At 43.9% G+C, this 23267-nt stretch overlaps 1 protein-coding gene across 1 annotated transcript in view; it reads left to right on the top strand.

Moving 5' to 3' along the window:
* GAS2L2 (growth arrest specific 2 like 2) overlaps positions 1-22739 on the top strand; it is a 28761-nt gene extending 6022 nt beyond the window's left edge. The window contains exons 2-6 of the mRNA XM_088446324.1: positions 3004-3248; positions 7322-7429; positions 9412-9508; positions 18436-18724; positions 20422-22739. Of these exons, the coding sequence (XP_088302450.1) occupies positions 3004-3248; positions 7322-7429; positions 9412-9508; positions 18436-18724; positions 20422-22468 (2786 nt within the window). The 3' untranslated portion in view covers positions 22469-22739. The remainder of the gene's footprint in view (positions 1-3003; positions 3249-7321; positions 7430-9411; positions 9509-18435; positions 18725-20421) is intronic.
* The last annotated feature ends 528 nt before the right edge of the window (positions 22740-23267 follow it).

Below are 23267 nucleotides of genomic sequence, written 5' to 3'. Positions count from 1 at the left end.
AATGCATGTGCCTTACGCCCGAAAAGGGTGGGGTGTGACATAGCATTAAAGGGCATGGCCTTGCTGCACACACCCTAGTTTCGTCACTCTGGGGGCATGCCCAGCACCCCTGGAGATGCTGGGCTGCTCCCAGAGAATGTCCACAAACTGTGTAGATGCCGTGTGCGTGTGCATGGCATCTCCTCACCTGATGATGTGCAGAGCAGCAGTGTATGCTCCCACCCCCCCAAGCCATCGGATACTGTGACCCACGGGTGGAGTGGCGGGACAGTCCCAGAAAAATGAGACTGTCCCACCCAAAGCAGGATAGTTGGGAGGTATGCATCTATACTCAATGCTGCGTATACTGGGCCTGATTCAGAGCCGGACGCTCTGACCAGAGCGCTCGCTCTGAATCAGGGCCCTCCTACCTAAAAATGGAGCGGCCTTCTGGCCGCTCGCATAGCTGTGGGTGACCACCCACAGCTTATGCGAGCGGCCAAAAAGATGGTCGCGATGGTCAAGACCATCGCGACCATCGGGCTTGCGACGAGACCCTGCCCTGCGCAAGCCCAGGAGTGCTTTTGGCTCTATCAGAGCCAAAAGCACTCCCACTGACATCACTAGTGATGTCAGTGGGGCCGGCCCCAGACGGTAGGCGTTCCCATGGGAACGCCTCCGTCTGGGCAGCAACGCCCCCGGCACGCCCACCAAAGGGGGCGTGCTGTCACTCACCATCGACAGCACGCCCCCTTTGGTGCGAGACCCATAGCGACAGCTTGGCTGTCGCTATGCGGGTCTCGCGCATGCGCACGACGGAGCTCCCTCTCTACTAGGGCACCATCGACCCGCTTGCGAACGGGTCTGAATCAGGCCCACTGTCACTCTAATTTAACCTCTCTTCTCTTTCACGATCTTCCCTCCCCCTACAAAATCCAGTTGAAGCTCCTCTCTCCATTACTGTTCTTCTCCTGTATCACAGACCTATTCTGTTTCCACAATCCTTTTTGCCCTCTCTGCTCTCCCGCTGACTTTTGCCTGGCCTCTGCCCTTATCACCTTTTTTTCACTCCCGCATTCAAGATTTCTACGCTCCTCTGGAACATTATCCCTAGGCCTATGAGGCTGTCCACCAGCATACTGCATTACGTGCACACAACTGCATGGGGAAATGTGCCAATATGTGCAGGTCACCCCTATACATATGCTTATTTTCATTTTTATCATCATTATCCGTGCACACTTGTGCCCTATCCAAAAGATTCTTCTGAAAACAGAAGGATTTACATGTATGTATAACTCTGCACAGCATGTAGTTCAATCAACATGCCTTGTTCAACTTTACATCAGCACTATTGTGTGGAAGATAATGCAGTTATCATTAGTGTACTTTATATTGTCAGCGATATGCAGTAAAGGGAAAATGTAGCAAAAAATCCAGAGTTTTGCCTGCATTTCCCATATGTAGTACGTACCAACCTACTGAATGTGTTACTTTCCAGAGCCCAATAGAAACCTATGGACTTCTTTTCGCATTGTGCACCGAGAGGGATCAAATCGGATCCCTCCTAGTGTCCCCCGCAGCAAGCACATCATACGACACATGCGTAGGAGGACTCCCGGGTCATGAGAATGTAAGCTCTCACGAGCAAGGACCTCTTCCCTCATGTGCTCCTCTTTACATTTTCTTCTACTCTTTACTCCCCATAAGGGCACCTAACACGTGACTGCCAACTCTCGGCAGCTTATTGTGAGTGCTTTAATCACTATTGCAGCAATGTATATAAAATAAATCGTGTCCTTGTACTGTACTGTAAGTTACTTGTTTCTTGTTCACGTATTAGTTCTATGTACTATGTAAGGCGCTGCGAAACACTTGTGGCGCCATATAAATAAAGGGTAATAATAATAATAATAAACCTGGAAGTCCAATCATCTCAAAGGACAGATCTTTTCGGATGAGCTGTCCTTTGTGATTTTAATCTCAACTCTAGGTACATACCACCCATACATGCTGAAACTACAGACTTGCCGACAATCTGGCTCTTCTGGGAGGAGGCAGCCAGGTCCGCACAGCAGATGGGCATGACGGTATTTTGAGGTTGTGGGCGTGACTGCACAATCGCATCATTGTGGCCCAGCCCCTGTTGCTCAATGCTGAGATTATCGGCTACTGGTGTTGTGCAGCCGGGGGCGGGGCCACGATGACGGGATTCAGCTCGAATCACGTGATCTACTCTCCCCGGACCGGCCAATTATACAAGAGGGGAGGGGACGCCGGTGGATGGAAACGGGCGGGAAACTTGCCCACTCTTCCGGGGGGCCAAGAGCACCACCAGATTTTTGGGAGGCTCCCGGCCATTTCAGGAGAGTAGGGAATACTATGCAACTAGCACCAGGCTATCCCAGGCTGGGCTGGTCACACTACAACAGGACGACTTGCAGAAAGAGGGCCTCTTGTCATAGCAGAATTGAACTCCAACCTGTTCAGCACAAGGCTGAATTCTATTGCGCTCATGTGTAAATTCAGAAAGATTATTTTAGTCTTGTTCACAAAGGATAAAAAGTGTTACTGAGTAATGGTGTTACATGCAGATCTGCTTCTGATATGAATAGTACATATTTAAATTCATTTTACTTGGAGATTGTAATTGAGGTAATGGATAGCATATAAGCATGATGATTACACCTATGATTATAGATATTATGGCTCCTCCATTCTGTGCTGTCCTTATGTCTTTCACAGATCCTTCTTAAACTGCCCTAGAGCCTTTGGATAGATTGTACAATTTATAATCTGATTATGCTAAAAATAATGGCATATAAATAAACCTGTTTTCTGATTATCATAGAAAGTCATTATGATGCCATCAGTCATCAAGCACTTGAAATTATAGCAATAATGGAAAATATTACTTTTTATAAGTAAATTAATTTTACTGAATGTAAATCATCTTATTTTTGTTTATTTGCACCTAATGTCTTCTTTATGGAGTTGTCTCATGACATATTTGGTCGCCTTCAGATGTCCTGATGTTTGAAACGGAGGATCTGGTTTTACGGAAAAATGAGAAAAACTTCATTTTGTGCCTGCTAGAAGTGGCTCGTCGGGCGTCTCGCTTTGGTATGAGTGCTCCCATGCTTATTCAGATGGAGGAGCAGATAGAGGAAGAGATTCGGGAGGAACTAGAGCTGCCTCCAGTGGAGATCCCAGTCCCTAAACCACAAAGCCAAAGAAAACTTTGTGACTTTAAGAATTTGGACCAAATGGTGAATTAACATTTTAGTTCTAAATTAATAACATCTATTTTCATCATTTTATTTCTAATGCTGGCCACACACATAGCGTTATTGTACCCGATCTGGCCCATTCCGACACATTGGAACGACAGATCATGTAAAATATGGCCAAATCCTGAGTAAATCGTGAGTCCCCACTCACGATCACGATGCGATGCACGTTCCCGCTGGTCGCACATTGCATCTTCAGATCTGCCATGCAGTAGGGCAGATCTGACAATCTAGGACACGATGCACTGTGAAAGTCTGGATGCAGGAGAGATCGTATGAAGATTGGTCACCAAATTGTGTGCAGATCGTGTGCTGAGCTGCCGGGGAGAGTTTCAAGGGAAATCGTACACAAATCATACACATCGGCTGATAGTGTGCAGATTGCCATGTGTGTGGCCAGCATTAGGCACGGTTTTTAAAAAAGAAAATATTAAATGATAAAGTTTATGAAATTTAGTGATTTTTTTAGGTGTATTTTTAAAACCTTGACACACCTTTTGCACATGTCTGTTTAGTACAATTTACTAGAATATACAAGTGCTAGTGAATATATGGTGAGGATAACAGCTGCTTTGTAGAGAGTATATTAGAGTGCAGAATAATGAAATAATCACAATTATGACATCACATTTCACAGATTATATACATATATATATATATATATATATATATATATATCACTAAGGAATAACTTTGTAAATTATACATTTAATGGAGGTCATTAAGAAAGACCTCAGAATAAATGTAGTAGACTGCTCGATGTTTTAAAGTAGTAGCAGTCATTAAATAGGCCAAATCAATCTGGTTTTCCCTTTTAAATGGCTGCTACTTTAAAACATCGGACAGTCACGCACGGAACACGCCGATGCCTGAAATCTGCAGGCTATAACATTTACCCCCCAGACTTGCTTGGTGCAGTGCTTCATGTTTTAACTATTGCGTAAAGATATAGGGCCTGATTCAGCAGTGCATGCTAATGCACTGCTGAACGCAGATTCCCGGTGTTCGGGAATCCGCGCAGGCGCAAGACCCGTTCTGTGAATGTTCAGAACGGGTATGCGATCCTGCTCGCAGACTGGCAGCAGACTGTCAGTGGTTGTTTGTGGGCGGGGAGGGGGCGGCGATGGCCTCAGTTTCCTGAAACAGAGGCGTGTCGCCGTCATTGGGGGGGTGGGAAGAAGCCAGTATCTCCGTCGGCTTATGGAGATTTCCTGGCTTCTTCCTTTCATCTGCGGCGGCCGGCTGTGTGTCCCCATGGGTCACCTTATTCGGCCAATGGTCCGCAGAGTATCCGATGCTGCATTGGACAATGCAGCTCGGATACATAATACAGAGGCGTGATGCCTCCTGTGCATTACCATATCAGCACAGATGTAATAGCTAAGCTGCTTGCGAGCAGCTTTGCAATTCCGTCTGAAGCTGAATCAGGCCCATGGTCTACTGTCTGGCACAGCGTGAACATTGTGGTTTTGAAGATTAGGCACAATGGTACAGATCATACAAAAGTAAACCCATCACCTGTAACTACAACCTACTATGATATCGGTCTTACATTTCATACTGTAAATATTTTTATGGCTTCTCTTCCAATATACTGATCATTTTAACCTTTATTTCAACCACATTTTTGTTTGGATTGGGAAAAAAAAATGAGTCCCAGGGATTTTTCCAATGTTGCACATTTCTTGCAACATTGGAAAAAGGATTATTTGTGGGTTCACACAAACTTATGGCTGACCTATTGAGCTAGTTATCACTATTAAACATATGACGGAGGCATAGGCATGCGCAGAGTCTTGATATCCTGATATGGGTTATGCAGGCCCCAAATTCATATGCCACACAGTAATATCCCCAATTAATAATATACCTCACATCTGTGCCCCAAATTCATCACACAGTAATACCCCCAATAATAATATACTTCACATCTGTGACACAAATTCATAAGACACACAATAATACCCACAATTAATAATATACCTCACATCTGTGCCCCAAATTCATATGACACACAGTAATAGCCCCAAACTAATATACCTCACATCAGTGCCCCAAATTCACTTGACACACAATAATGCCCCCAATTGATATTATAAAACAGGTCTTGCCCCAGATTAATATGACACAGAAATCCCTCAATTCATATGACACACATTAATGCTCCCAAATTATAATATAAACTACACATCTGTGCCACAAATTCATAGGTCACAAAGTCATTGCCTACCCTCCAACGTGCCCCAGTCCATCAGGTACAATATGCTCTGCTCCTGGACTTCACCTAATTTATGATTGCAGTCACCTGTCTTGAACTAGATAATTGATGAAACAGGTATTTCACTACAGGTGGATGCAATCATACAATAGGTGGGATGTCCAGGAGCAGAGCATTATGTACCTGATGGAAGGAGTCATGTTGGAGGGTCTGTCATTGTAGATGTGGGTGTAGAAAGACTGGAGTGACAACTTTCAGGAGTGAAACTAGTCTATTTATCAAGCAGTGAAAAGTGTGGGGAAGTGAACCAGTGAAGAAGTTGCCCATAGTAACCAATCAGCTTTCAAGTAGCATTTATCAAGTACAATCTATAAAATAATAGGTAGGAGCTGATTGGTTGCTTTGGGCAACTTTTCCACCGGTTCTCTTCTCCACACTTTTCACTGCTTGATAAATACACCCATTAATGTGTTTACTCAGCATGACAAACATAACTAGACTGACCTCAGAGAGCAGGAACCTTCCCAGCATGCATAGCCCAAAAGACCTCACTTCCTGCCAGGCTCTGGCAGTTCATCTATTTACAGTAATTCAATTCAATTCAAAACATGCCACCTAGCAGTGTTGCTAATAAAGTATTTATCCTTTAAAAAAAAAAAATGTGATTAAGAATGTATCGAAAAATGTAAAATCTTTTCATTGTGTTATTTAAAGTCCTCACTTTACATTATGCTACACAGTACCCCCAGTTTATAATATGTATGCCACACATTGCCCCAAGGTCACATATGCCACACTGTGCCCTAAGTTTACAGTATGTATGCTACACTCACTCTGTAAACTTCTTTGACAGGCTCCTGCAGCTTGTAGTACTTGCTATGTGCTGCCTTCACAGTGTGCATGTATAGCGTCTGCAGTCTGTGTGGGTTTCACCCCGGCGCATTACCAGTGTGTGATTGGGGCAGGGCAGTGTGTACTAGTCGCGGCACACCGGCTGAAAATTCCTGTCCTAAGGGGTGTGCATGTCCACACAGCCTGCACACACCAGTGGTCGGTGGTCATAGCTCCCAGACATTGCAACCATGAGTATAACTGCTTCAGTGGGCAGTTCCTGAGACTTAACTCCAGCCCAATTGGGCATGCTATGTGCTCCAATAGGACAATCCATCCCTGAACACCACACATCTGACCACAGGTCTATACTTTGTCCCACTGGAGGTATGTTCAATCCACATAAAGGACAATATTATGCCATGCAAATCCATGCCCAGTCCCCCTACAAATAGGGGGACCACAAATACAGTTTTAGGTCACAACATTGACATTGTGTTTTGAAATGATGTTGTTTATTTTTCTTGGACTGAAAACCATTGGGTTTGCATACATTTCTGAATGACGCCCTAAGTTATGCCACTAGCAATAGTCTATAGGTTCAATGTTATTATGCTTATCAACAATTATTCTTAAGGTGCGTACACACGGGACGATTTTCTCCCCGAACAAAAATTGTCCCATGTGTCCCCGGCAGGGGTGTGCTCAGTGTTGTTAACAACACTGAGCACAACACTGAACAAAATCAATAACGATTTTGTTCAGTGCCGGGCTCCCTCCTTCATCCCCGAACATGTTCAACTTGACATTGGACAGGAGGTTCAGGCGATGAACGAAAACTACAAACTGCAAACGGGAGCGCGCATTTGTGATTTTCGTTCATCGTTTTAGCCCTGAAACGGAACTATACGACGTCGTTATCGTTCAGTTGTTCAAAAAATCGTCCCGTTTGTACGCACCTTTAGATACAGAAATGAACAAATATTTATTTTTGTTTTAATAGGTTCAGCATTTGGTGAGCAGATGTACATGTCCTGTACAGTTTTGTATGATCAAAGTATCTGAAGGGAAATACAAAGTGGGAGAATCAAACAGTCTTATTTTTATAAGGGTAAGTGCATGTATTTGTACCTGGAATTTATAGGTACACCATCACTAAAGGGCATATCCAGCATCCTGGGCCGTTTTGAGGTGGTGGATACTTAACTACCGGAACAATTCAGTATTGCTCTTGTTCTCCAAAAAGTAGCTGCCCCCATGATCTAACTGACTGCGCATGCATGGCCTGAGTCTACACATGTGCATAAACACAGGGCACGCAGTGCAGAGGTGACAGAGAGATCCCTTTGGATCTCTCTTCACAACCCCGGTCCTGTAGATGGCGTTGCTTCCTGCAGGCAAGCTCTGAAAGACTGAAAGTTTTCAAGGTGTGCTGAATGCTAGACTGCCCCATCTGGCCCCTAATAATGAATGGGCCTGTTACTAAAAACATGAGGAAACTAGCGTTTCTGCATGAGTAATGGGCCCATAGAAGATGATGAATAGGGCCCTTATAGCCCTAGTCATCATCTTCTGTATGATTAAGGGTCCTTAATCATACAGTTAACATAAAACAGTCACACTAATATCCCAAAATATAAGCGAGTACTGCTAGAGAACTAGCGAATGCACATTATAAAGCAGATATACAGTATAATAGTCTGTGCTGAATGCATATTTTTTTTTTTTTACTGTGATATTTTGTACACTCTGGGCCTCATTTAAAGTGCACAGAACAAATGAGGTGCAGTGCAGAAGCCTCTTTATAGACAACAGGATCCTCAATTTGCACTGGCTGCCTTAGCTATCTTCCAAAGAAAGTTAGTTTGAGGAGAAAGCTTACGGTGTATGGAGAATGGTTACAAGCAGTCATTTCACTCCACAGAATCACTTGACTTTTGTACCAGGTCAGAGCTGGTGGAGATGGGGTCTTGTCCCATACTTATAATATAGTGCATATTGCACTTTTAAAGTGCACTGGGCATTTGAACTAGGTGCACCCTTGCCAAACTAATGTGATTTGTGATACACATTCCATGAGCTGGATGATAAAACACACACACACAGAGTCGGTGGCTCCAGGGGTCAGAGCGCTCTGTGCCGGCTCTTTACAGTGCGCCCCATCATCGCACACGGCTTGGCCTAATTACCATAGGCCACACCTCCTGCCCGCATAGCACGCATCCAAATAATGTCAGGCTGGGGGGAGCCTCACTAGCTGGGCTTCCCCTAGACCCTCTCCCGTCACTGAATGGATGCCGCGCGCATGCGCGCAGCACCCATTCAAACTCCGGGGTCCGGGCGACGGTGGGAGTCCCCAACCTCTCGATTTGACCATCTGTGGGCCACTCCGGCCCACAGGGGGAACAGCGGGACAGTACTGTCCCGCTGAAACCGGGATGTTGGGGAGGGGTGCGCCCTCTATGGGTGGCGCCCCTGTACGGCCGCACTGGTCGAACACCTCTAAAGCCGGCCCTGCACACACATATGGCATTCGTTCTGCAGTGTCACACATGGCCATGGTGTTGTACTGAGGCCAGATTGACCCACCCGCCTAGATAATTAAGCTTACTCTGGAATTTATACTTATACAGTCCATGTAGCACACATAATATAATATAATACTGGCGCATAATTAATAAACCCTGCAGTAATTGCCGTGCCGGACCTATCCAATTAGCGGGGATTCCTCGCACGCGAGTCCCCGCAGTCGGACTTTACCTCGCAGCTCATGGAGGTGGAAGGTAAAATCTGCGTAAAAACCACCAAATCGGGCTTGTGCGTCGGGGAAAAAAAAAAAACATTGATTCCACAGTTTACGTGGAATCAGTGTGTTTCCGTGCGCGAGTCCCGATTTGTCGGCGCAGGGATTTTGGCTGGCAATTAGTCACCTGGTAAACCCCACAGTTAATTGAATACCATAGATATAAATAAGTGGCAGATGGGAGAATAACAATAAAGATAAGAAATAAAAGTATAAGAACTTGATCATCTGTCAAATGTTTATTTCCATATAATTATATCATTGTCAGTGAGTGGGCTCTTCTCTTACAGATTCTGCGTAACCATGTGATGGTCAGAGTAGGAGGTGGATGGGACACACTGGAACATTATTTGGACAAACATGATCCCTGCCGCTGCACATCCCTCTGTACGTAAATCCAAGTGACAAACAATATTCTCTGTATGTTTGGGTGACTCTGATCATCAAAAAATATTATTTTAGTACAAAGAAATGTAAGGGTCATTTTCAAAACTGCAAATATTCAGATGCATTCCTGCTATGTGCAAACTCACTTTGTCTGCCTAGCATATACATGTGCGTCTCATAGCATTTCGCTGTCGGGAAATGTCCCTGCAAAATACGGTTGTATGAACATTAGTGGGTTTATTGATGCGCATGACAATTACTATGATAGAAAGTTTACAAATATGGCTTGAAAGTCCTTTAGGATTAGGAATAATGGCATAATTATTACATTTTCACATTGACTTATATTACTCATGGATGTCTTAATTACTCATGGGTTCTTTATTTCATGTGACATTTGCATTTTTTTTTAACATTTTTGTTACATGGGTGTTTGTGTGCATATAAACATGCTTATTAACATGTATGCTCCTGCTCAGTAATAAAAAGCTGCCACCCATCTTGTATGTCACTAGCAGAGAGTAGTTAAGGTACATCTTCTCCCCACTCTCTCTTTGATATATATGTTCCCCCACCATTCCCTACCCTTCAGTGGAGGACTCTAGTCTTCACAACAGCTCCTACCTCCTCTGCTCAGTGTGGGAATGAACTCTCGGCCTGATTCAGAGCCGCTCGCTCTGAATCAGGGCCGGGCTTTTTTTTTTTTGGAGCGGCTCTTGGCCACTCGCACAGCTGTGGGTGACCACCCACAGCTATAGCGAGCGGCCATGATGATGGTCGCGATGGTCAAGACCATCGGGCTGTTTGCGACAAGACTCTTGTGGTAGGGTCTCGTACATCACAAGCCCCAGAGAGCTTTCGGCTCTAACAGAGCCGGAAGCTCTCCACTGACATCGCTTGTGATGTCAGTGGGCCGCCCCCAAATGACAGGCATTCTCATGGGAACGCCTCCGTTTGGGCAGCCACCCCCCCCGGCCCGCCCACCAAAGGGGGCGAGCTGTCACTCAACATCGACAGCTCGCCCCCTTTGGTGCGAGACCCGGAGTGACGGATTGCCCGTTGCTAGCCAGGTCTCGCGCATGCGCACGACTGAGCCGGCTCCGTCTGGAGCAGCAGCGTGAACTGCTGTGTAGTGGAGTGAAGCGCTCTGGCCCCTCTTCCACCAGACTCTACAACAGGGTAAGAGCTGCTGGCAGGAATGGATTGGGAAAGCAGTATGAGGTGGGTTATACCTTCTAACCAGTGGCGGCTCCAGAGGTGGGGCTGCAGCGCAGTCCAAAATTCAAATAGGGGAGCCACGCCAACTGCCATTTCAAATGTTGCCAAACATGACGGCCGGGACTCACTGGCAGTTGGTGTGGTCCCCCTATTTGAATTTTGGACTGCGCTGCAGCCCCACCTCTGGAGCCACCACTGCTTCTGCCTCCTATCCCAATAAGCACAGGACCAGGGCCCTAGGCCAGTCCAACTGAAGCTACAGAGCAAACCCATATGTGAAGTAGTTATTGTAGGTCCCCATCTGACCAATGGCCTATGTGTATTCCACACCCTGCCACTGAAATATTAATGATAACACAGCATAATTCACTAGGAACTGTTGACGTTACTGTGTCAGGTAAATATTCCCATAAATATTAGGTCATTCCACCAAGCAGCACTGTATGAGAGGCAGGGTAACATTGAGCCTGATTCACTACGGATCACTACTGCGATCACAGCTGCAATTATGCACACAGACCCGCTGTGCAAATATGCTAATATCCGCAATTGCAAAGCCAGCAAAGAGACGCCCACTACCGCTTTCTCACATCCGTAATACCATGCAGGCCTTCGTATACATCGGGAACATCGAGTAACATCGGCGCCTCACGCACAATTACAGCAGGTCTGACCTTACACAGAAATTGCTAATCTCGTCACACCAAGTGAGTACTCAAGCTGTGTATGCTGTCGCAGTGGCTAATTTATGCATGCCCATTGCCCATGCAACGACGTTCGAATGGACAGGCACGCCTGCGTTTCTCCTACCACTTCCCCATCACCACCCCCAAACGCTGATGTCCCGTCCCTTGATCTGCGATGGCTTTGTATCTGAGTAAGTGATCCAGTGCTACTGCAATGCCAACTCACGCATGCTCACTGCGGTGCATACGTATACACAGGACGCACCATCGGCCGATCTGCATACGCTGTTGCAGTTACGATCCGTAATGAATCAGGCCCATTGTTATGTCTTACTACATACTGCTTCTGAGATTATACAGATGCCAGAATAAGCCTTTGCCACTATCAACATTAAATTTGTGATGCAGATCATCTAAAATGTTTTCTTTATAAAATGTAATGAATTCTCAAATTTAATCAGATTATTCCTGTAGAGCAGTTTAGAAATTAAACAGTTTTTTTCAAACCACAGTCTGCTGTAATCGCAACAAAGTGATTGATTTATAGCTGCCAGCATGCCACTGAGTGATGAGAATACACAGCTATGCCAGCTGTACACTGACCCGTGGCTGCCTTCCTAAAGGAGACTAATTACCTGATATTGTGATTGTCACAACGTGGGTTATCTATATATGTAAATGAAGTAGAGAGAAGTTACAGGTTTGCAGATTGTTCATAATTATGTGACATACTTTCTTTGTGTGATTTCAATTCATAGCTCAATAGACATCTCACTCATAGCGCAGTGGTAAGAGCGCTCACTTTGTTCGGCTCCATCACTAATATGACACTTGAATCATTGACAAAACACTTATTTAACTTACTAAGTGCACCGCTGCCATAGGAGAAGCATACATTTGCATTTGTTTTAAACAAACTTTATACTCGCTTTTATACATCAATTTTTTGAATACTCCTTTGAAATGTATATAACTCATGTAAAAGCCTGAGGCTGGATTCACATTATGACAAGTCCCTTTTATTTTGACCAGCCTAGCCTGACAGCCACAGCCCCAAGCCACCTTTCCAGACAAAAGGTGCAGCAAGTGTAGGTACAGCATGGCAAAGCATATTCTTTACATGCAGCTGTTGCATTTATGTCCAATTCTTAATCTGACCCTCTTTAAATATACCCTGTAAACATATGATGAAAGATAAAGCTACACACTTACATTTCTGCATGTGTATGTTGAGTTGCAGACACATTAGAGAAGTGTAAATTTTAATCAAGCACATAGATGTGCTCAGTGCAAACATTTAACAGTCCTTTTTGCAGTGACGTGCGGTGAGGTCAGTGGCTGAGGAGACACACAAGGGGGTGGGTCTGAGTGCAGGGAGAGTGTCTCACCCCCTAATCACCAGGGCCGTTAAGAGCCAGCCCGGCTGAAGGGGGCATGACCTAATTGCGGGAGGCATGGCCACACCCCCTCAGGAAACAAAGATAAAACCTAGCTACGCGGCGCTGTGCGCTGGGAAGGCGGGCGCTGTGAGCCCTTCAGCTCGGTGCAAATCTGTGGGGGGGAGGCGTGATCATTGTGATTGCGCCCCCCACCCCCACACAGGCTGAGAAGTCTCCCACTGCAGCCCAGCACACAACAGTGTGTGCTGGGCTGCTGACAGGAAAGATGGAGGGGGGTGGTGTTGGATCCAGGGCCCCCCCAACAATCCTGGGCCTGGGTAATTAGTACCCGCCACCCCCTCTCTGCGGCCCTGCTAATTACTGTAAATCTCCCGTCCCTACACTAAGTTTCAGTGTGTATTGATTCTCCTATCTGCATCAAAACCGCTGTCTCTTCTCTTCCTCCCCTTGCTGCTGCTGACTGAGATCCGGTGGGTCTCTGAGCCGTGCACTTCCTGGTCACATGACACATCCAAGGTGTCAGTCAGTGCTCAAGGCACCCTCCCACAGTGACGCATGCCTCTTTTGGCTCTCTTACTGTGCAGTATTCCTGTTCGTGGTGTGGCCCCTACCCTTACTCTGCAAGTAGTGTCTGAGATGTAAGGCTCTTGTTGCCTCACCTCTCGTCTCTTCCTGCAATTCTAGGGAGCTCTGCAGATTTTCCAGTTTTAACAAAAAAATTATTACAAAAAACAAAGAAGAGGTTTAGAAGTTATAAATATCTTTCTTGTATTACTCTAATCATTTTTATATCAAAACTCTGGAGCATGACAGGGAAGGGAGTATAACAGAAGCTCTGCCTCCCCTGACTGCACGTCCCTGCCTTTTTGTATCTTAGAATCAGGTTACTCTTAAAAGGTATATGCTTTACCTGGGTATCCGGTCACATGGTCAACAATTACCATGTCGACATTTATTATGTGGACACCACAATGTTGACATTCAGGGTTAGGCACTAGGGGGAGGTTAGGGTTAGGCTGAGGGGCAGGGATAGATGCGAGGGGAGAGAGTTAGGGAGAAAATACTCATCACAATGCTGCCCAGTCACATATGAACGCCAGGACATGAAAGGTGATGCTGGAGACACCTCTGGGCCACCAGGACTGTTACGTCAACATTCTATTGTCGTAATGACATTCGTGTAGACATGATGAATGTTGGTATGGTCACTGTCGATGTGCTGCATTTCGACATTTCAACCTTGTTGACATTATGCATGTTACCGAGAGAACTGTCAACTTAATATATCATACTCCTTAATTTGTGCCTGCGTCTGAATGCCCTTACTATACAACACTCACACATAATCCCCCAGCACACCTCTTCAAGTGCTAGAGGCTGTAAGTTCAAGATAAGCACAACTCTAAATGCTGATGAAAATTGTGCACATGTGCAACTCGTTATATTTGCACCAAGATGCATCTTTACCTTGCTCAAATGCTCTTACATGCAATTCTAGATCAGTCCATGTGTGATATTTCTGTCAACTAGAAGCCTGCAAACCATACATGCTTACTCTCCCGAATTGTCCGGGAGCCTCCCGAAAATCGGGAGCCGCTCCCGGCCCCTCTGAAAAGTAGTCAAGCCTCCCGGGAGGAGGGTTGTGATGACATCATCATTACCCCGCTTCCCAATGCCAGAAATCACAACGCCCCAGAGGGGGCAACCAGGATGTAGGCAAGTACGCTGCAAACCAACATCTTCTGAGTCTTCTAGTGGCGGGATATATTAATGTACAGACTAATGTGTAACTAAGGGGTTTATGTATCAAGCAGTGAAAAGCATGGAGAAGTGGACCAGTGGAGAAGTTGCCCATAGCAACCAATCAGCTCCTACCTATTAGTTTATAGACTCTACTTGATAAAAGCTACTTCAAAGCGGATTCGTTGCTATGGTCAACTTCTCCAATGTACACATACAGTGGGCTCCATTTATAAATGAACTAAAATACCAGCGGCAGTTTTCGTTTAGTATCACTGTGATACAAACGAAAATGCCACTAGTATTTATTAATACTTACCTCTCCGGCGGGGTCCCGCGAAGTCCTCGTCCTCTGCTGGGCTGCTGGCAGCCCAAAGCTGCCAGCAACAGGGCTCCAGTGTTATGCGCATGCGCGACGGTCCTGCATGACACTGGGACCTGGCAGTGCTTGGACGGCTTCCCTGAAGTCGTTAAAAAGGCACCGCCTGGTCTCCATTGCCGACAATGGGGACTGCATCGCTCTCGCCATCTAAAAGATGGCAAGAGCGATGCCGTGAAAACAGCGGTAATCTTAGATTACCGCTGTTTATTACATGCAGAAAGGTGGCATAACCCATTTAGCTAGCGCTAAAGGGGGTATGTTTTGTTAGTAAATGGAGCCCAGCATGTCCTTATGCAGACTTGGAGAAGCAAAATGGTGGGAAAAGATGTACAGATGCAGACCGAATACAGTAAGGGAATGCTCATGTAATTGTGAACTGAGACAGACCTGCATGGAGGCACATTGTAGTCAATCCTATTAGGTGCGAGTAGGGTTCTGCGAGCTCTTCTCACGGTAAACTCACAATGCAAATTAAATTTGCAATTCAATTCCAAACTTGCATTGATATTCCAGTCAAAGTTTTTTTTATTTTGTCAGTGCATACCCCTGAGAAGGTGAAAAGGTAGGAAAATCTTTACTTTAAGGTACAAATGTCAGGACACAATGCAGAACCTCTGGTAAATCTCTCCCAATGAATAACCCATGTACTTGGAGGGGATTAAATAGCATAATTTGGCCAGTAAAGACATGTCAGTTTTTATGTGAATTTCTCTTAACAGATCAATAATGGGTTTAATGATATGGGACAGGTATGTGTGGAAGTGATATGTACTATAAGTGTCTGACGTTTGCCAGGCGTAAACCTTTCACATAATTTAGCAGTCTGGAACAAAGCTTGAGCTCTGCATATGGGCCGAAATACATTATTTAAATTCAAACTTCCTCTCATTTTGAAGCCAACTTTACATCAGCCCCTTATATTATTTATCTTTTTAATCTTGTTTTCCAGAATACTTCAGTAACTTTAAAACTGTTATTTTTAAAAAAAATATTTGTACCTTTCAAATTTTTTTTTTTAATTCAATATTTTACATGTTGTCACTTTTTACATAAACACTGGTGTTATAAGCTTTCATCTAAGTCATTTAAAAGTAGTTGGCTACTTTTTAATTCCATTTAAATAAAACATTTTTTGAACAGTTCCTTTACTATAAAGCCAGGTGGATAAGGAGACAAAGCCAGTGTAGAGGAGTTATGCAGCCATTTGAAAAGCCACAGTGACATATGTCAAAACAGTATTATCTTAACACATGTGGACTTGTCACATTCAAGCATGAATTTTATATATTATGAAGATAGTCTGCAAAATATGTGGTTGAAGATCAGTGTGGTTTTAAGTGACAGAGCTACTTTAAACAGTCACCTTTTATAGATTATGGTGATACTATCCTTTTATAAAAATGTAGATCTCATACACAAACTCAGCAATTACATATCAGATTTTTTTGTGAAAATCAATTACATGTGCTAGGCCATTGATTTGTGGGGGTTATAATAGTGTGACAGGTTGCCAGAGAAAAGCCATCTAGAGGCTCTCCAGCATCAATCACCTGAGATGCTTTGTTTTATTTGCACAGCATCCTTGTCATTCATTTGTCACTTGGAGCCCTGCCAGCAGCCGGCTCTATTCTGCTGAGATAGGTATGAGAGAAAATTAGGTCTGTGCGTGGCTCATTACCTCCTTAGTGCTATGTCACCCGTTCCTGAGTCTTGTGACATAATGTCTGCAGTATTCTATTCTTAGCTTTTTGTGAGACATTAACTGCCTCTTGACCACCTGGATTTATGTCATTCTTTTGCCTAGTACAAATGATCTGCTAATGTTAAACTACAAATTGCAAAATCAGTTATATAAATAAAATGGAGGCCCTCTTACTTGACTGGGATGTAGTTATGAGAGGCTGCCGGTCTCAATCCGGACGCTGGAATCCAGACAAGGGACTTAAGATGGGCGTCGAAATACAGACACAACTTAATCCCGATGTCAGAATCCAGGAGGACGCTCGGGGGGGATAGAGGGTTCGGTTCAGGCACCACTGGGGGAAGGGGTTTAGGCACTAAGGGGGAGGGTTAGGTTTAGGCACTAACGGGGAGTGTTAGGGTGCGGGGTGGGGAGGGTTAGGCTACAAGAAGGGAGGGTTAGGGGGAAGGGTAAGTATCCTTACCATCGGGATGCCACCGTCGGTATTGTGACAGGAGGCATCCCGACAGCCGGCATTACATACCCATTCCTATTTGACTCAATGCTTATCTTTCGCAGAATTTACAAAACAATTGCATTATATCGGTTTAACCCATAGTACCTCTAGTCTACAGCTTACCATACCAAAAATAAATAGATTTTTTTTCCAGAGCATATCATAGTTCTGCTCTTAGGGTTTATTGAATGACAACTTGCTTGCTGATAAGAAGGAATAGTAGTCACTCTAGAAGTCATTTTTACAGCAGGGTCGGTGAAAGGTTTCTAGTCACACTAGGCAAAGCAATGTAAATATAGCCCTTGCTCCCCCCCATACCCTTTCAGAGACATCCTTTATTTTAGTGGTAGACGGCCTCAATGGTGCCTACCACAAAAGTTTAGTGTGAAGCCCATGGATGTGTCGGCCAAATGTGGCATCCTCTGTGTGGGTGCAAAGTTTTCCGATGGGCTGAGTTGGATGGATTACGGACATACCCCGCTAAATTGGGTTTAGAGGCGTACCTTTGTACTGAAATAAAAGAACAACATTTATTTTTTATGACCAAGTGGTGGAGAGGGCAGATTTATAGAAGGACACCGCTTTTTCTTCATATAACGGGCCCTGAGCTCACCGCTGCTGAGATGCCAAAGATTAGGTCTTGTACCTAAATGTAATAATAGGATGCAAATAAACACATTTCTAGGCACATTATAATAAATGTAATAAAAATCTTCAAATACTAGAACATCACAGAAAAAAGAAGTAATGATAGTTTACTAAAACAAGTTATAGTAAACCAAACAACATTTTAGTAGAAAAATGGAAATTTGAAATGAATGATCCTAAAGTAGCAGTAGGTTGTTCTCTGGTGTGAGGTTTTCCCTATCTCCACCCTGCCTTCTTATCCATCACTTGTGTCAGTTACATCAACACCCCTGCACTAATCACATTGCAGAATGGTTATTAAAAGCCAGAGGATAAAATCATTGTGACAAATGGTTTGTGTTACAATTTATATTTGTTATTATTTTTGTAATAAAAAGTAATAGCTAGAAATACTTTGTATTTTGCAAATTTGGAGCATGCAATTCAGTATCTTTCCATTGTGCGTCCCTAAATTACAGTATTTAACTAAAAGATATTTGAGAAAGTTAAACTGTAAAACTAAATTAGGGCACAATGTTTAATTCACTCAAATAATCCATACATTTACTTGTTTTCACTGTTTTGAAGGTACTGTTTAATATTTGCTAATATACAGTATATTGTTATATATTAAAAACTCAGTAATTTATAAATGTTTGCTCTTTTCTTCCTACAGCTCATAAACAGGCTTCAAAATCAGGTAATCCACAGAAACCAATAAATCCGATTCATGAGATCAAGGCTCGTGTAACACCCAGATCAGATAATCCCAATAAAACTCAAACAACATTGATTGTAAGCAGATCTCAGAGTCCGCTGCCTCCAGTGGATTGGAAGACTTACACTTCTAACAGTGGTAGAACCCATCATTCATCATCATCTGCCTCCCCTGAAAATGCTGACAAGACTGGAGGGTATAGAACCCCACAGGGACAGCCTGATCTCAAGAGGAGTTTTGCATTCAGGTAGCAAACACTTATACACGCAAATTCTAATACATCAATTAAGGAAAAGCCTTTTTTTTTGCTGGGTACACACTAGACAATATATTGTGTGTACATCTGACAAACACTATATAATTTCGTGCACCACGCCTTGCACAGATACACTGCATTTGCCGTGCTGCACTGCAGCTGAGATATCTGAAAGACATAGGGCCTGATTCAGCAAGGATTGCAAGTACATAATAGCATGCACCCAGTCAATTGTCTTCTGTGCATGCATCGCAGTGCGCGAACCGGCCACTGCGAATGGGACTGTGATCGCAGTGACTATGCAGACCCATCGCAGAGTGATTGACAGGAGTGCTCTCCGCCTTGTAGTGCCCCCAGTAGTTCTCTCCCCCTTGTAGTGCCCCCAGTAGTAGTCCCCCCCTCTTGTAGTGTCCCCAGTAGTGGTGTCCTCAGTAGTAGTCTCCCCCTTGTAGTGACCCCAGTAGTAGTCCCCCCCCCCTTGTAGTGCCCCCAGTAGTGGTCTCTCCCTTGTAGTGCAGTAGACACACGTAATGAAAAACAAAACAAAACACTTACCTGAATCCCCGCTCTCGCTGCCATCCACTCCTCCGTTCGTCCTCACGAGCCGGGCCACTCTGCATTATGGGAGAGACGTCATGACGTCTCTCCCATTACCCACTGCAGGAGCCGGAAGATGGAGTGGCTCCTGCAGTGGGTGCAGCAGCAGTCAGTGACAGTCTGACAGACTCTCATTGGCTGCCACTCAAAACAAACACACAGCTGACGGCGCTGGTGGTTGTGTGTTTGTCAGTCACTGTGTAGCGCTGACCGAACTCCGTCCGGTCAGCGCTACACGCATGGTGCAGCTGTGTCACAGAGACGCAGACTGCCCACCACCCGTATGGCGCTGCGGCCCGGGGGGCACATGGCAACCTGCCTCCCGGCCCAGCCCGCCACTGATTCCATGCACTCCCTTGTCAGTCACATCTTCTGCACCTAGCATAGGTAGAGGCCAGTTCTATTGATAGTATTGAAAATTACAATGGCTGTAGATATCCAGAATTAAGGATGGCTTTTGTGCAATTCAGAGTACTATGCAAACCCAATGGGTGCGATTCTGAAAGACCTGTACATGCGCAGGATCTGTAATGTACATGTGCAGGTCTCCCTCTGTGAGATCTCGCAGTTCCCCCAAGCTGCAGCTTGATTGACAGGCTGCAACCATTTTGGGGCTGGTGCGGCGTCCGTTCATGCAGCGCCCCCGTTTTTTGGGAGTGCCGAGGCCAGGGACTGCGTCTGCCGAAAGTCAGTCATGGAAAGATGTCTATTTAGACGCCTCCTGCTACATTAGTGTATAGGAGTTGTATGGTACTACACAGCCGCTTCCCTACAGCTATGCAATACCGTACAACTCTGCATCAGGTCCATAGTGTAAGAACGCTAATAAATGGATGTTTGTAAATGCCCAGATTTTAATAGGTATCAACTTGAAGTAAATAGTACACATCTGTTTCAGCATGCCTAGAGGATCATGTCATTATAGTGAATGATTAATAATGTACATAAAATTACATTATTTGCCATTCCCTATATGTACAAATACATCTTTATTTATTTTTATTACTGGGTCAAACTGAATTATTTATCCATGATTTACTTATAATGCTATGAAGCTTGCTTAGTCACAGTCTGTTATTTTTAATTAACAGGGGACAGGAACGGCCAGCTACTCCATCTCGGAGGCAATTGTTCATTGAAGATGGTCAAGCTAGCCAGCAGTTCATGTATTCACACACTGGTCATGATAGGCCACATTTCTCCACATCTTCTACAGGATCCCGTCTTACTGTTAGTGAAGATGAAAAGTCTTATTCTTCAGATATGTTTTATGAGAACCACCCTGGGAGACAATCAGGGAAGAGCCCAGCTCCGTGCTTTAAAGATCCAATGATGAAGGATGTCCACCAAAGTCAGATACACAATACTCCTCTGAGAGTCCAAACAGCAACAGAAAAAGATGACATTCAACGTGAATCAAGGCCTAAAACACCTTCTCGATATCTGCGACCACCTAGCCCCTCCAAGTATCTGCTCCATAGTCAGCAAAGAAAAGTAGAAGAATACCAACCTAAGACAGCTTCAGATATCAAACGTTCATCTTCTCCATCTAAACAAGTCGGCACACGATCTTCCTCTCCAAGTAAACAACTCAGCATACGCCCTTCCTCTCCAATAAAGCAGCTTAGCATACGCTCTTCCTTTCCAACAAAGCAGCTCAGCGTATGTTCTTCCTCTCCAACAAAGCAGCTTAGCATACGCTCTTCCTCTCCAACAAAGCAGCTCAGCGTATGTTCTTCCTCTCCAACAAAGCAGCTTAGCCAGCCAACAAAACAAGAATTAAATGTGAGATCCATGTCTACTTTGAGCAGGCCCTCTACTCCAAGCAGTGCTTATTATGGTGAATCTCAATACAGAGATAGAAGTAAATCTGTAGGAAATAATTTCAACACTTATCATAATAAACTCACAGCAATACGAAGTGTTCCTGCTCATATTGAGCAAAACAAATATATAAGAACTGGTAGGAGTACTCCAACAATACAGCTTAACAATGGTGTAGCAGAGAAGCTAGCTAAACAGTACAGACAACCCAGTACTTTGGAATCCTCAATACTGTCAGATAATAGGGAAGAAGAGTATAGATATACACCATTGCCCATTGGTCCAGATCAAGAAAAGGAGTTGTATCAGAGTCTGGAAGATGAAATCCTATCAAACATCAAAGTATTAGAGGAAGATTCAGATGACAATAGTAACCAAGGACACAAGTATAGCGACTTTACAGCTAGTATAGCAAGTGATGTTGCTGTTCATGACTTTAAAGTGAAAAGGACTTCAGTACCTGCTCTGTCCTTACTTAGAGACACACAAAAGACACCTGATGTGGATGTACAAATACCCAGGAGTGGAGTTTACATAAATACCAAATGGCAGACTGGACGAGGAAGCTTTGATGATGTCATCTCAGAACTTACCCAGGGTCATGTCAAGCTCAATAGAGTTGATGTGGAAAACTGGATTTCCAATATACCTCCAAAACCTGTTGTGGAGGATACTACAGAAACAGATTTGCCTCTTCAGCATCCAGAATCACAAGAGAATGGTGGACCAGAAGTGGCAACACAGAGTATAGCTAAAAAGAAACTGTCTTCTATTCAAAGCCAGGGTAACAAAGTCAAACAATTGCCATCTCAGAGATTAAGGCAGCTGGCAATGGAATCCAAAAAGAAAAACTTAGTGGGTGCAGATGATAACCAGGATTCATCAATCCAAAGTCCTAAAGAAGAAGCTGTCCCAGAACAGTCAAAATTACCACAAACATTCAAACCAAAAAGAGCCCTGAAAAAGCCAGAAAGAGTGCCATCCATATATAAACTCAAACTAAGGCCAAAAATCCGCCCTCGACGAGACAACAGACCAGAAAAGAAGCCGTCCAAAATTCCAACCCCAGTTTCCCATCGACAAACACATAGCAAGTCAAAAAATACACAAAGCACAGTTATACAACCTTCTGGAACCCGGAGTCTGAACGAGTCACAGAGCACAGCTGTTAGTACAGGAGACTTGGATACGGATGATGGAACCTGGTCCTCAGAACAGTCCCTATCTCTGGACGTTTCCAATTCTCAGAAAAAGCAAAGTTGTGATGGAGATAATCCAAGCACAATGGAAGATGAGGAAGAGACATGGGTTTAAAATATTGTAACACATTACTAAATCAATGCAACGTAGTGTAATTTTGTGGTGAGGTAATCAAATGCATCTTGGGTTGATACTGTGCCATAGTTTGTTGCAAACCTACTAAGATCCATGACAAGTAATTAACATACATATTATCAATCTACATTTTTAGAGAATTCCAGTGTCTGTACAACTATAAAGCACAACATAGTCAAAAGTGTTTTACTTAGAAGTTTCCCTTAGAATTATATAACAGAAGCAAATTCAGATTATGGTACTTCCAGAAAACTAGGTTCAGGAAATGTGGATGGAGCTGTAGAAAAACCTACAGAGTTATATATACCTACATATACCTAGTATATACCTAGTTATATAAACCTACAGATATATATATATATATATATATATATATATACATACACACACACACATACATACTATATATAATATATATTAGTGTGTGTGTATATATGTATATATATAAAAAAAAAATTATTGGGTGAAATAAGTATAGGACACATCAACATTTTTCTCAGTAAATATATTTGTAATGGGGCTATTGGAATGCAGTTTTCACCAAGTGCCAGCAACAACCCATGCAATCCACACATGCAAAGAAATCAAACCATGGATGTCCATAAATTAAGTTATGTGCAATAATGTGAAATGACACGGGGAAAAAGTATTGAACACGCTTACTGGAATGTATTTAATATTTCGTACAAAAGCCTTTGTTGGTAATGACAGCTTCAAGATGCCTCCTGTATGGAGAAACTAATCGCAAGTTTTGCTCAGGTGTGATTTTGGCTGATTC

This window comes from Taudactylus pleione, unplaced genomic scaffold (assembly GCF_031769625.1).
Source record: "Taudactylus pleione unplaced genomic scaffold, aTauple2 ptg000397bl, whole genome shotgun sequence".
NCBI classification, from domain to species: domain Eukaryota; kingdom Metazoa; phylum Chordata; class Amphibia; order Anura; family Myobatrachidae; genus Taudactylus; species Taudactylus pleione.
The sequence above is the reverse complement of the archived record's forward strand: the minus strand, read 5'-3'. Positions and strand labels throughout refer to the sequence as shown.